Source organism: Procambarus clarkii, chromosome 64 (genome assembly GCF_040958095.1).
Source record: "Procambarus clarkii isolate CNS0578487 chromosome 64, FALCON_Pclarkii_2.0, whole genome shotgun sequence".
Taxonomy (NCBI): domain Eukaryota; kingdom Metazoa; phylum Arthropoda; class Malacostraca; order Decapoda; family Cambaridae; genus Procambarus; species Procambarus clarkii.
The window spans coordinates 20,694,773-20,711,091 of NC_091213.1; the positions used below are offsets into that span (position 1 = coordinate 20,694,773).

General features: G+C 33.4%; 1 protein-coding gene and 1 long non-coding RNA gene across 2 annotated transcripts; both read right to left on the reverse strand.

Annotated features, from left to right (window-relative positions):
* Positions 1-1,383: 1,383 nt before the first annotated feature.
* Positions 1,384-4,628, reverse strand: LOC138354636 (uncharacterized). The gene is made up of 2 exons (XR_011223617.1): positions 4,343-4,628; positions 1,384-2,534 (listed from the first exon to the last, which is right to left on the reverse strand). It is a non-coding gene; the product is annotated as an uncharacterized lncRNA (long non-coding RNA).
* Positions 4,629-5,213: 585 nt separating this feature from the next.
* Positions 5,214-15,301, reverse strand: LOC138354784 (uncharacterized). The gene is made up of 9 exons (XM_069309275.1): positions 15,205-15,301; positions 10,388-10,477; positions 10,165-10,282; positions 9,719-9,862; positions 9,511-9,627; positions 8,833-8,919; positions 8,272-8,391; positions 7,737-7,948; positions 5,214-5,264 (listed from the first exon to the last, which is right to left on the reverse strand). The coding sequence occupies exons 2-9, from the start codon at positions 10,475-10,477 to the stop codon at positions 5,214-5,216; spliced, it is 939 nt and encodes a 312-aa protein (XP_069165376.1). The 5' UTR covers positions 15,205-15,301.
* Positions 15,302-16,319: the final 1,018 nt, after the last annotated feature.

Here is a 16,319-nt window from a genome sequence, read left to right on the forward strand (position 1 = left end):
TGTTACTTAGCACATCTCTCACAAATCACTTAGCCACTTTAAGTTACTCTTACACTAATACTAGTTTCAGAACATTTTTTAAAACTCGTATCCAACTAATTTATCTACTTATCTTATCATTGCCAATTTGAATTACTATTCCCCTCTGTTTGTTCTGCTTCCAATGTCTATGGTTCTTGGTAAAGCATATTTTAAACATCCCTCCCTTACATAGTCTAATAACCTCAACTTCATGCTACCCCAACCAACTCTAACCTAACATAGCATCACTCCCATCTATATTTTTTACTTGTACACTACCCACCCAGCATTTTATGTTTATCTTAACTTATCACACCACACATAACCTTAACTTATTTTATATTTCCTCTTTATTTTCAAATAATTTACATGAAAGTCAGTTACATCATTTAGTCTTTACACGTGTTCTTGTTTACATTTATCATCTTATCATAGTTATATATGTTTTCTTCAGTTTCGTTTATGTTTATCAATCTCTCTTTCATACACATTTTGCTTCATTTTCAATGGATATTTGTTATATTTGGGTGTTTATGCATTCGAAGGGGTATTTGTTTATGATGGAGTGTTTTAACGATTCAAAGGGGTATTTGTTAAAGATGGGAAATTTAAGCGTTATCAAGGGAAATTTGTTAAATATGGGTATTAATTCATTTTTTGCGTTAATAGATCTAATGGTTGTTTATGCATTTCAAGGGACATTGTTTAAGAGAAGTGATTATGCATTTCAAGGGATATTTGTTAAAGATAGAGTATTTGTCAGAGATGGAGTATTTTTGCAATATCAAGGGATATTTGTTAAATATATGTATATAGGAATTTATTCATTTCAAGGGTTAACTGCTCATAAATGGATGTTTATGCATTTCTAGGCATATTGTTGAAGAGAGGTGTTTATACATATCAAGGGGTATTTTTTTAATTTGAGGTATTGAACTATTTCAATGGGTATTTGTTAAAGATGGAATATTTAACTATAACCAAGGGATATTTGTTAAATATGAGTATTTATTCATTTCAAGAGATAATTTGCTCAAATCCCAGCAAACATTTTCACGTTTTTAAAACGTTCTAAAAACGACATTTCATTGTTTTCAGCACGTTTATAATTACGTTTTAAAAATGTTTTTTGAGAATTTTTTTATACGACCTTAGAACGTAAATAAATAACATTTAAAAAAACCTTTTTATAATCTTTTAATTACCTACATTAAAACATTTAGGGTAAATCAGGGTATAATAATTTTTTAAATTATATCTGAAATAGAAAGGGAGAGAAAGAAAGAAGACATATCTGAGAAAGAAATGGACATCCTATATATGTACGTGTAAATTACAAATAAATAGGGTACAAAAAGAGAATTAAAATATTATATTTATTTAAGATTGAGTAATACAACAAAATATATGTAATAGCTCGAAATATATAGACTATATCTATAATAGAATATAAAAGTAAAAATCTATATAAGCAATATGTGAACACAATAGATTTCGTGATCAAGCAGCCTGTGATTCATGTCATGCTGAGTGAGATCAGCCTGACGTTACAAGCAGTTATTGTTACTTAAAACTAAAACAAGTAAAATTTCCCGAGTATACATATAACATTATAGTTTTTCTGTGACTAAAAATAAAAATCTATAAATCAAAAGTTTAGGACTAATTAACTAAAAATAAAAATCTACAAGTGAATGTAAACACAGTCAAGTATAATATTCATGTAGAAAGAGAAAGAAAGAGAAAGAGAAAAAGAAAGAGAAAGAAAGAAAGAAAGAAAACAAAGGAGAAAGAAAGAAAGAGAAAGAAAAAGAAAGATAGAAAGAAAAGAGAGACAAAATATATATTATTCAAGAGAACTTGACAATTAAGCACCTTCAAACAATTCATGATCAAGCAGGCTGTGATTCATGTCATGCTGAGATCAGTCTGACGTCACAAGCAGTTATTGTTACTTAAAACTAAAACAAGTAAAATTTCCTGAGTATACACTATATACTATATAACATAACACTATAGTTTTTCTATGACTAAAAATACAAATTATAAATCATTTATTCAAATGTTAGCACCATGCAAGAAGAGAGGAGACAGAACAAAATTAAGGCAAGGGGAGAGAAGACAGAATAGAAACAACAGAGAGGGGAGAGAGAAATGAGAGAACATTGAAGAGAAGGGGAAGAGAAAGACAATATAAGAAAAAGATACAAGATAAAAACGACGCAAGTGAATTCCACAAATGTAAAAAGTAAAGGAAGAGAGAAGCTAGAAGAGACAGAAAACGAGAGGTGTTAGAAGAGAGGAGGAAAGGAGAGATAAAAAGAGACAAGAAAAACAGAAGAGAAACGTAAAAGAAATTAAAAAAAGGGACATTTGTGAGGAGAGAAAATAAAGAGACCAGAGAAGACCATATATCAAGAGTGAGGATAAACACTTAATTGTGAATTTTCTTAGTAGACATCCTCTGCCTCTTGTTGCCCCTCTTGTATACGAATCGTACTTGCAAGTTTTCCCTGAAAAGATATTAACAAAATTAATTAATATTTATTTGTTTATATAAATTACACACACACAAATATATATATATATATATATATATATATATATATATATATATATATATATATATATATATATATATATATATATATATATATGTATATATGTATATATATATATATATGTATATGCGGGAAGTATATGTTTTGTGATCGTCAATTGCATATATGTATATATATGCGGAAAATCCACAGAGAAATATGAAATGAGGTGAACGTTTCGGCTTTGTTAAAGCCTTTGTCAACACCAGACTGATTGAGTCTGGTGTTGACAAAGGCTTTAACAAAGCCGAAACGTTCACCTCATTTCATATTTCTCTGTGGATTTTCCGCATAAAATGATCAGTGTTTTGTGATCGTCAATTGCATGTATATATATATATATATATATATATATATATATGAGGGAAGGGGATGTTCCCTCCATGCTGGATATTATATTTACCAGGAAAGAGGAGAGATTTATCATTCAGTACCTCCCTCCCTTGGGTAAAAGTGATCATGTCTTTTTGGGACTAAAGTATGCAATGCATTATAATCTGGAAGAAAATGAGCTTGAAGCAGTTGAAAAACCTGATTTGTGGAGAGGTCATAATGGGGAACTCAGATATTTCCTTAAGGAATTTGACAAAAACACTTGCTGTTAAGACATTAGGACATCTTCGGACATTAGGACATCTTCAGAACGAGTGGATTTACAGGTCGAGAACTGGACATAAATAGGCAGGAGAGAATGGTGGAGTGAGGCGAGGTACAATACGTGGACACTGCAGAGGGCCTATTGGCCCATCCGATGCAGCAACCACACACAGGCCCAAACATAGATTGGGAGATGGCTTCTTCAATAATGAATTGTAAAAGTACTTATAACAGAAACATAATTGGATCTGCTTTGATACAGATCACAAAAGAAAGTAAATTGAACATTAGCAGCGGTTTATATAACTTAGATCCATTTTTAATAGATCAATTAAAGGGCGATTTAAGTAGGATCATTGGAACACATTTGTCTCACTAATTCATTGTAAATATTTACTATTTTTATGCTATGATTATCCATGTTTGGGCCTGTGTGTGGTTCCTGCATCGGAAAAATTCTTGTTTCAATTTTCCTCCGTGGTCTGACACTGACTATCTATCTATCTATCTATATATCTATCTATATATCTATATATATATATATATATTTATATATATATATATATATATATATATATATATATATATATATATATATATATATATATATATATATATATATATATATATATATATGTCGTACTTAGTAGCCAGAATGCACTTCTCAGCCTACTATGCAAGGCCCGATTTGCCTAATAAGCCAAGTTTTCATGAATTAATATATTTTCTCTAATTTTTTTCTTATGAAAAGATAAAGCTACCCATTTCATTATATATGAGGTCAATTTTTTTTATTGGAGGTAAAATTAACGTAGATATATGACCGAACCTAACCAACCCTACCTAACCTAACCTATCTTTATAGGTTAGGTTGCGTTAGATAGCCGAAAAAGTTAGGTTAGGTTAGGTAGGTTAGGTAATCGAAAAACAATTATTTCATGAAAACTTGGCTTATTAGGCAAATCAGGCCTTGCATTGTAGGCTGAGAAGTGTGTTCTGGCTACTAGGTACGATATATATATATATATATATATATATATATATATATATATATATATATATATATATATATATATATATAAACAGATAATTAGTGAAAACAACAAAAATTTAAATTATTTTACCTTGTACCTAGATCCACCAGGCCTGTTTGGAGCATGTTTAAGTACTTCAGAAATTTGAAAGGTCACGTCTTCCACCTTAACTTGCGGATGTGCGTTGATAGATGATTCTGTAAAATTAACAGTTATTTATATAACAAATTCTGTATAACAATAATATTCTGTAAAATTAAAAGTAATTTACACATCAGATAAAACTCTCCAGAGATGGTGATACACAACATATAAAAGACAAGTTTCAGAACAAGATATGCATTTAGGAATAAGGTTTCGTACATGTAGGTAGCACATGAGAAAAAAAGTGGAAGGTGATCAAGTTTATATTAATATGTTAACGGCTTTATTGAGGCTTTGCAAGAATGAAAAAATATTACTAATATAATCTCACCGACCAATGAATTGTACGTTGTTTAAAAGTCAATTATTTACATTATTATTATTATTTAATACTAATGATATAAAAATGCATTTTGCAATCTACTATTTATGCAAGTATTAACCACAGGATCATGAAATAAACTGCAAAATACTGTAAAGGATAAGCCAATTAAGTTTACATTTTCCCATAGCTAAGTCAGTCAGTTCTACAGTACTAGCAGCAGAGAACAATTATGACCAACCTCTATTAAATGAAACAATCTTAAGAGCAAGTGATAGAAATATAATCATTTATTCTTAATGTACACTTAATTTGAACTTAAAATTTTAATTTTTTAGTGAATTTTAAATAAAAAAAAATTATTTAATTTTTTTGTTACTTACTTAAAATAACATTATATAGTTCTTGTTTTTCTAGAAATGCTAATTTCTTGTTTTGTCCTTTTAGGCTGTATAATGACCAAAGGCCGTTTGTTCCTATCTTCTTCATCATTCTTCAAACCGTAGTTGCACAATCAGACCCACGTACACTGGTTAAAAGCAACACCTAAAAGCAACAACAAAAATGTAGTACACTAGTAATTTTGATATATGTATGTATGTATGTATGTATGTATGTATGTATGTATGTATGTATGTATGTATGTATGTGTGTATGTATGTATGTATGTGTATGTATGTGTATGTATACATATACATATATATATATATATATATATATATATATATATATATATATATATATATATATATATATATATATATATATATATATATATATATATATATATATATATATATATATATATATATAGGGATAGAAGCCCTAAACCAGAAAATAATAAATACAGAATATGCGGTCATATTCAATGAAACATATATATATATATATATATATATATATATATATATATATATATATATATATATATATATATATGTTTCATTGAATATGACCGCATATTCTGTATTTATTATTTTCTGGTTTAGGGCTTCTATCCCTCTAACTATTTTCTTAGCATCAGGGCTTAATTGAAATAGGAGTTCTCCAAAACTCATTTTCGTACTTTTAAGGTGAAGAAAAGAAGTGATTTACTATAGAGTGTATTACACTTATTTATATAATTTGCACGACGTTTCGAACCTCCATGGTTCATTCTCAAGTGAACAGATCTTACAATACTCTTAGAGAGTTCTCTTAGAGTTAGTTCTCTTAGAGAGAACAACAAGAGAAAACAAGAGAAATGTTTCTAACAAGAGAAATGTTGAACAAGAATACTTGCATAATAGACAAAACCCAAGATGCAAGAAGATTACAAATTCTTGAGGCAATTCACATAAGAATAGAGCGACCTACCATGAACACCCAAATCACGGAACTATTTACTCTACCTACCATGAGAGTAAGGACAAGACAAGAACATATCGATGCCAACACAGAAGACAATGTCCAACATAACATGCCAATTACACTGGATTAATCTTTGTTTAGATAGGAGATGCCTCGTATGGGCCAATAAGCCTTCTGCAGCCTCTATGTTTCACCTCACATTTATCCCTTATGTATCCCCCCATGTTTTCACCTTCATTGTATTATCACCTGAGCCAGTGCGGGTATAAAATCAAGTAGTATTGTAAGATCTGTTCACTTGAGAATGAACCATGGAGGTTCGAAACGTCGTGCAAATTATATAAATAAGTGTAATACACTCTATAGTAAATCACTTCTTTTCTTCACCTTAAAAGTACGAAAATGAGTTTTGGAGAACTCCTATTTCAATTAAGCCCTGATGCTAAGAAAATAGTTAGAGGGATAGAAGCCCTAAACCAGAAAATAATAAATACAGAATATGCGGTCATATTCAATGAAACATATATATATATATATATATATATATATATATATATATGTCGTACCTAGTAGCCAGAACTCACTTCTCAGCCTACTATTCAAGGCCCGATTTGCCTAATAAGCCAAGTTTTCCTGAATTAATATATTTACTATAATTTTTTTCTTATGAAATGATAAAGCAACCCTTTTCTCTATGTATGAGGTCAATTTTTTTTTATTGGAGTTAAAATTAACGTAGATATATGACCGAACCTAACCAGCCGTACCTAACCTAACCTAACCTATATTTATAGGTAAGGTTAGGTTAGGTAGCCAAAAAAAGCTAGGTTAGGTTAGGTTAGGTAGGTTAGGTAGACGAAAAAACATTAATTCATGAAAACTTGGCTTATTAGGCAAATCGGGCCTTGAATAGTAGGCTGAGAAGTGCGTTCTGGCTATTAGGTACGACATATATATATATATATATATATATATATATATATATATATATATATATATATATATATATATATATATATATATATATATATATATATATATATATATATATATATATATATATATATATATATATATCATAACTTATGATAAGGCATCTTATCATAAATAACATCTCAACAAAAATCACATCATTCTAGGAGGTGATTTCAATATTGACCTGGGTCTACAAAATAACCCTCTAGTTGACTATTTCCATAACAGCATGTAATCCTCTATGATAATCCCCACAATCACCAAGCACTAGACCAAAGTTCTCAAGTCAAGCCTAGCCTCGGGCCGGGCTTGGGGAGTAGAAGAACTCCCAGACCCCCATCAAGCAGATAAGTGTGTGTGTTATGAAGAGATACATCTCAACGACCAACAAAATTAGCAAGAGAAATATAGTCGTTGAAATGTAAGCCTCATCCTAACCATACACTCAAGACCTTGAGAAAGCACTCAGGAGAGTGTGAAAGACTCTGTGTTAATATTACATAATTTACAAATACATAAGTGTTATATTTTATCCTATCCTATATAAACAAGATTATATCATTATTCTTATTATTTACCAATTTTATCTTTTCTGCATGAACTATCAAAAAATTTTAATTAGAAAATTAGCAAATATCTGTAATATTTAAGATGAAAATTTGAAGGAAACATTACTGTTAAAATACCACTTACAAATTTTGTTCTGAAACTCGATTCCGCTAACTTCCTATTGAGAACATTAAGATCACCTTCTGCAGCAATAGGATTTGGTATTAGATCTTCTATGATCTTGTCTGTTTCTTTTGTAGTCAAAGTTGCTTTCAATATCTTCACATCACTTTTCAGTTCATTCACATCACTTTTCAGTTCATTCACTTCAGTGTATATGGCCTGCAACATGTTACCTGGAAATTTATACAGTATATAGAAAGTGTACATGCTATTATATTACATATCTTGAATGTACATTTAAAATAAAAGCATTATAAAGTATATTTTAAAATAACTGACACTGAGAAAGCACCCAAAAAGTAGGCTATGACTGATGTGATAGATAATGGGATAATTTCTTAGTAATTATGAAACTGCTTATATAATTGGAAGCAAATTCAGCAATCTAACCTGCTCAGTTTGCAGTCTACTTGAACATGAAACTTATGCCTATCACCCATAGGGTACATATAGGTTATAGGCTACATAATAAATTAATTAAACTTTCAAAAGTTACTCATATTCTGCATCATTTCTTTCAAACTCCCATCGTTCTTGTCTGGTGACTTTGGGTCGAATAAATTCCTTGACCTTGGAGTCCTAACGACTGAAGTACTTGGCGTGACCAGCTCATTGTCTTTAAGATTGCAAGATTTAGCTATTAAAATCTAACTACTGTACTGTATAATCAACAAATTTCATGAGCTTTTACTACTGCATACTAATATTATAAGTTATACTATATGTCTACATCACATTTAAACTACCCAACATCAGAAAGAGGGTGAGCCAACATCAGAGAGGGGGGGGGGGGTTATCATGAGAGAGAGGAGGGCCAACATGAGAAGAGAAGAAAAAAGAAAAGAAAGAAATAAATAAAGAAAAAGAAAGAAAAGAAAGATAGAGAGACATACAGAGACAGACAGACACATACACACAGAATAAGAAGAGGTGACAGAACAAAATTAACAAAACAAATTTCAACATGAGAAAAGGGAGGTCAACATGAGAGAGAGAATGAGGGTCAACATGAGAGAGTGGGTCAACATGATATATATTTTAAATAATTACTTATTACCTTCATGAAGAAATACTGATGGCGTCAACGGTGTATTGTGAAGTGTAGTCTTCACTGGAGACGGCTTTTGTAGGACTGTTCTATTAGCTGAAAAGGAGTTATGCTTATTTCAAACACTTGTTAACCAAAATATATTTTTAAGACTTTAATATAGTTTGAACTAACATGAGAGAGGTGGGGGTCAATATGAGATACATATTTTAAAAATTAACTTAAGGTAAGGGACAAATTAACACGTAAGGTAAAGGTAAGATAAAGGACAAATTAACACGTAAGGGACAAACAAAAAGAAAAGTAATAACAAACCTGCTTGTTTCTAGTGACTAGATCAAAGGAAAACCAAAATTTCCCTGAACTGTGACAAGTGAAAAGCAGCTGCTAGACAAAGTGGGAAAAGTTCACTAGACCCCATATGCACATAAAAGAATAATATACTTAATATTAAACAATTAGAAATAAACACATATTTCTATACAGAAATTCCAGATAAGCATAAAAATTACTCAAAGCTTCTAGTACTTCCAGAAGGAATTAAAAAAAAAAAAAAAAAAAACAGCAAGAACTAAGTTTAGAGCAGTTTTTAGTTATTTTTAAACCAAAAGCATAAATAACCAAACAAAGGAAGCATGGTTAAATATCAATTTAGAACTTTTAATGTTATTTACTACTAATCCTTACATTCACTTAATATACCAGAATAATATGGTATTTGCGGAGGACTTATTTCTTTTGAAGGTGTATTCTCATATGAAGATGGCGAACACTTCTTCTTGGATTGAGACGAGTAATGATTGCCTGAAATTATTTAAATTGCTTAATGTATTGAATGGCATTTTTCAAGTTGCAAATTTTTTTTAAATTACTGTAGTAGGTTATCAATACTTACGTTTGTTATTCTCGGAATTCTCTTCTTCATATTTGAAGCATGGTTTCCTTTTTCGTTGTCGAGGATAGCCCATATCGTCTTCAGTTTCGACATTTGAAGTGTCTTCCGCAGCTAAGCATCTTCGTTTTGCAACGTCAAAATCATCTGTAATAATTGAATATAATTAGTAATATATCAGCGAGATATATATTTATCGTTACCTAGTAGAGTAGTGAACACTAAGAAATAACTTAAATCAGCTTCCTAAAGAGATGTTTAATAAAACGACGTACATGATTTGGAACTTATAACTGGGGCACAAAAGTCTTAAGTAGCTATGAGGAAACCCATCTTGTGATTAAAATATAATTATAATGCTGTTTTTGTCTGCAGTGTTAAAGTTATGGTGAATGAATGAATAGGTGTCTTGTATCTTAAATCTTAATAATTATAAATTTAATACCTACCAGTTGTTGATAGGATTGTTGATACGACATGCACTCGCCAATTTGTCGTGTCTGGCTTTTCGTGCTTTTGGGCACTAACTGTATGCCTGCTCTGTGGCCACCAGCACAATATTTTTTCCTGAAAAGTCGAAATAAACTGTTACATGCTAATTTTAGCACTAATTTGGAATATTTTTAAAGCAACTCAATGTATGCAATTTTTTAGTTTCAAAGTAATGCTTACATCATCAGATTTTTCAATCCAGGTTGTGGAGATGATACCCACACTACGATCATTGAAGCCTACCACTGCATACCGCTTTTCAGATGTCATCTACAAAATTGAAAAATCTTATTAAGGGTTGTTCTCCCCAAAAAAAGAAATTAGCATAAAGTTGGTAATAGATTTACTTGATTGTGTCAATCATAGATTAGCCACATTTGTAAATGATTTTCGGTTGGTATAAACAGTAGCTGCCATGTATGGACTAAAAGGCTTAATACAGTTTTATCTCTTAATGTGCTCTCAAAATATTAATAATTTTCATGAAATACAGGGTAATGGGATTTTTAAACAGGTAAATATTGGTCAAAAGATAATAGCTTTAATAAAAAACAAAATTGTGAATCTCATTAACTTACAATATTAGTTCAAACTATTATTAAAGCATGGATACAGTATTTAAATACGTACTTGTCATAAGTCATGTAGTATTGACAGAAAAGTATTTGCGCTTTCTGTCTCGATCATCATACCTGTGCGGTTTAGTTTTCTTGCTGGAATCACCTTCATGGATGAATTCCTAGTAAGAACCTTAAATGCTCCAATTAATTTGGAGTTACAAGGTTTCTCAAAGAGAGGTATACTTCTCGAATATACCCTGCAAAGGAACATGCTGTCTCCATTTTCATCGGTGTCACTGACAGTGTCCAAAACTTGGCAGCAAGTTTCATTATTCAGCAAATAGGCATTGTTTGGTGCCTTGGTATATATTTTATGTTCTGTATTTGGTGTATAAATCCTTTGAGCATGCTGCATCTCTTTCAGCCTCTTTGCAATTTGAACAAGAGGGTTTTTACTTGATCGAACCATATTCTTAACCTGCTGCAGGTAATTTTCAAATGGAAATGCTGAACATCTGTCCAAACTACCAAACTCTTTGGCATCAGAGGATATGTGTGTTAGGCAGTGTACATTGTACACTAAAAAATCCTTACCATACAGCTCACGAGCCTTTAACACAAAGTACAGCAAAAGATCATGTGCATATTGGCTGTAATTTAACTGAATCAATTTAGGTGATACAAGAATAGAAATGGCTACACTCAGAGTCAGGAAATGGTCATACAATTCTTTGGGTAAGATTCCCTTCAGTACAATCTTACCGGTGTAGAGAAGGAGTTGCCTGTATTCAGTCGCTTTCCATCTATCAACCTCTGAAAGACTTCGAGGTTTACGTGCAAAGTGCATAGGCACAAATTGTGTTAGTTGAATTAGACGCTGACTAATTTCATCAACTTGGCGAGCACATAATTTTACGTTTTTATTTCGTATCCAGGCAAGAAGTAACCTTTTCATAACCCCAAGACATATCTGATGCATATAGTCTATGGGAAAAGTACTCACCATATTTATATTTAAGTCACAGAATGGTGATCTACCATGGTGATGTTGAGAATTAGATTGATTACGAAAATCTTCATCTGTTATGAGTTGTAAATTTTTCACTTGTTGATAAGTCATTCTTCCATTCCAAACACCCTCTTGGGTACATCTATCACACCCAAAGTAGCCAGAGTGGAGTTTGATTGCCTTCACCATTGCTTTTGCTGGGGCATCACATATGACTCCTTTTAGTTTTACTGGCAATGTTTTGTCATCATTTTTAAATCCATAGTGCATAATTTCTTTCAAATCCTGAATGAATTCATTTAAAAAATCTAAATCACTAGGTTTAGAGCTTCCGTATGTGAGGACTACTGGGAAAACTCTTATAGGTTTGACATTATTGATAGCACAAAGAACAGGCCATAAACTTTCATTTTTACTTCTAAATATTGGCAAACCATCAATGTTGCAAATTAAAGATATTTCTGCCAAATCTCTTATTGTTGATTTAGGATACAGCCTTAAAGTTTTCAACATTTCCTCCTCTAACCCCAAGTAGATATACATCATGCCTGATTTAGTCTCAGTAGGTATATGTTTAACTGTATTCAGTAACGAACGAGCTGTTTTTGGCAAGTCAGCATGTCCCTGTTTTCTCAATTTTTTTAATAAATTAACAATGGCATTGTGTGTTATGCCATATTTATTAACCCATACTAACAATACATCTGATAATGATTTATCATCCTCATCACCACTGCTCTCTGGCTCTGATGATATTGGGTCATGCTCATCAATCATGTCCCAAGTCCAATCTCTCTCTCTCTGACTTTCCAGAGATGATGCATCTTCATTGGCTCCACAACCAATATTAGGTTCTGAATTAGATGACAAAGCAGCATGGTCATCGTCTATGCTGTTTGTTGTAACATTGGCCAAAGGATCCTGATTCAACAACTGAATCTCAACCTCATCACTATTTTCGTTTTTGCCACGCTGGGACGCCTGTTCTTTAAAGCGTCGCTTTTTGGCCCGTGACATACGCTGCCAACTTGTGTGGTATTCTCTTCTTTTTTCTATAATGTGTGCATACATTCTGAAGGAGAAAGGCCAAGTGCTACATTACCAATTACTATTACAAGATTATTAGTAAAGTACTGTACTGCAAAAAGCAAATAAAATGGGGTAAACTAAACTTTGAAAACAAATAATAATTAAAACAGGTAAATTAGTAAAATAACAAAGGCTTAAGCAGACATGACTCTGCTTAAGCCATGTAAAGCAGACAGATAAGATGGCAATATATAAGGGGAAAAAATTAAAAAGCTAGGATATAAAACTAATTGAGATCAAAAGCATAAATTACTATAGGGGAAAAAATAACAAATGACTTCATAAAAAAATTATCCAATTGCCAACAGCAACTTGGTAGTACGAGTCTAAGTCTAAGAAACAAACTAAATTTAAATGCTGTTATCTGCAATGAAACAATACATACTATTGCACGTACCGAAACATTGATGAATGTAAAAAATAGAGGTGTGAAAAAAAGGAGGTGTTATACCAAAACAGATGCAGAACTAGGAAACAGGATTTCTTCAACAGAAATTTTGAAATTGTTCACAATTTTTGTTAGACCAAAGTTGGAGTATGCAGCAGTTGTATGGTGCCCATATCTTAAGAAGCATATCAACAAACTGGAAACGGTGCAGAGACATGCCACTAACTGGCATTAACTAAATGCCAAAAAATATGCCAAATATACTACATAAATATACATACTACACATGCACAATAATTGTCCTGGGTCCAATGTCCTGGGACCTCTGATATTCATAATATATATATATTAATATATATATATATATATATATATATATATATATATATATATATATATATATATATATATATATATATATATATATATATATTTATAACTGAAAACTCACACACCATATTGTGCATATTGTCCTGGGGACCATTCAGGCTTGTTCGCATATATATTTATATATATATATATATATATATATATATATATATATATATATATATATATATATATATATATAGGGCCATCAACACACCTCCAGCTAGGGCCACCAACACACCTCCAGGGCCATCAACACGCCTCCAGGGCCATCAACACAACACCACCATCAACACACCTCCAGCCAGGGCCACCAACACACCTCCAGGGCCACCAACACACCTCCAGGGCCACCAACACACCTCCAGGGCCATCAACACGCCTCCAGGGCCATCAACACAACACCACCATCAACACACCTCCAGCCAGGGCCACCAACACACCTCCAGGGCCACCAACACACCTCCAGGGCCACCAACACACCTCCAGGGCCATCAACACGCCTCCAGGGCCATCAACACAACACCACCATCAACACACCTCCAGCCAGGGCCACCAACACACCTCCAGGGCCACCAACACACCTCCAGGGCCACCAACACACCTCCAGGGCCACCAACACACCTCCAGGGCCATCAACACGCCTCCAGGGCCATCAACACAACACCACCATCAACACACCTCCAGCCAGGGCCACCAACACACCTCCAGGGCCACCAACACACCTCCAGGGCCACCAACACACCTCCAGGGCCACCAACACACCTCCAGGGCCATCAACACGCCTCCAGGGCCATCAACACAACACCACCATCAACACACCTCCAGCCAGGGCCACCAACACACCTCCAGGGCCACCAACACACCTCCAGGGCCACCAACACACCTCCAGGGCCATCAACACGCCTCCAGGGCCATCAACACAACACCACCATCAACACACCTCCAGCCAGGGCCACCAACACACCTCCAGGGCCACCAACACACCTTCAGGGCCACCAACACACCTCCAGGGCCACCAACACACCTCCAGGGCCATCAACACACCTCCAGGGCCACCAACACACCTTCAGGGCCACCAACACACCTCCAGGGCCATCAACACGCCTCCAGGGCCATCAACACAACACCACCATCAACACACCTCCAGCCAGGGCCACCAACACACCTCCAGGGCCACCAACACACCTCCAGGGCCACCAACACACCTCCAGGGCCATCAACACGCCTCCAGGGCCATCAACACAACACCACCATCAACACACCTCCAGCCAGGGCCACCAACACACCTCCAGGGCCACCAACACACCTCCAGGGCCACCAACACACCTCCAGGGCCACCAACACACCTCCAGGGCCACCAACACGTCTCCAGGGCCATCAACACACCTCCAGGGCCACCAACACGCCTCCAGGGCCATCAACTCAACACCACCATCAACACACCTCTAGCCAGGGCCATCAACACAACACCACCATCAACACACCTCCAGCCAGGGCCATCAACACACCATCCAGCCTACCACCACAAGCTTATATATATACTACACATGTCTAAGAGCAAATAAAAGAAAACAGTTACCTTAACTATTGAAGATGCAGCAGGATTTTGTGGATAAGCCAACAGCAGTCCCTCTCGACACGGTTTTAAAATGGCGGCGACTACCACAACATGCAACGAGCCTAAAGAATGTCCAGCGCTAGCATTATGTAAACGCTATTATATATTATCAAGCAATACGGAAATCAAAAATAAAAAAAATGATACAAATAATTGTATTAAATATTTATTTGCAATTACAATACCTCGGGAATATATTTTTGCGTTAGCAAAACATATTAAGTTTGTATTTAGTTTAACTGAAATTAAAAAATTCTTTACAAATTCATTCATGTTTTTATTCATGTTGTTCATGTTTTTATGTTAAAATGTTTTTGTTGATTTGTTTGTATATTTTCATAAGTAAAGCATGCTTACCGTCTTATTCCAAGTTTTATGATAACTTTACAAGGTTTAAAACATAAAGTTCAATATATATTCTGGTTTTCACACAGGAATTATACGTTAATATAACATCATAATAACGTAATGATGTCGTGTAAATAACGTTATACTGACGTCATATAAATGTTATATTTATGTTATAAGAACGTAAATTGGATAGCTTTACAGAAAGTAAACAAAAAAAACTAAATGTTGACTGAAAATTATTTATTCTTAAATATAAAGCATGAAAACATTATAATTCCATAGCATTTACTATTATTTTTAAATTTTTACATAAATCTTAAAAAATTGTGTCTCAAGAATATATGTTTTTAGTTATATCCTTTGGTTTTAAGAACGTCAGATATACGTATTTATGTCAAAAGTTACAGTATTACCTTTGTGGGACCATTTAAAAACGTCCACAAACGTTCTGTGTTTGCTGGGATGGGTGTTTATGCATATCAAGGGGTATTGTTTAAGAATGGTGTTTGTGTATTTATACATTATGTTTATGCTAAATTTTCAAGATTTATTTGTCTAGGTACCACCATTATAACTCTAGGATTCCGCATTTATATACTTCAAGGTTTCCACATTTATATAATTCCAGGTTTCCAAATTTATATATTTCCAGAGTCCCATTCTTAGGTATTAAGATGATCTTAGATTCAAGATGGAATAGCAAAAGTTGTAATAATATCGAAATC

Excerpts from the sequence above, each read along its gene's own strand:
- LOC138354784 (XM_069309275.1), bottom strand. The coding sequence starts at position 10,477 with ATGACATCTGAAAAGCGGTATGCAGTGGTAGGCTTCAATGATCGTAGT. Across the intron at positions 9,863-10,164 it reads AACAATCCTATCAACAACTG|ATGATTTTGACGTTGCAAAA; the intron begins GTAGGTATTAAA and ends CAATTATTACAG. Across the intron at positions 7,949-8,271 it reads AGAAATGATGCAGAATATGA|GTAACATGTTGCAGGCCATA; the intron begins GTAACTTTTGAA and ends ATAAATTTCCAG.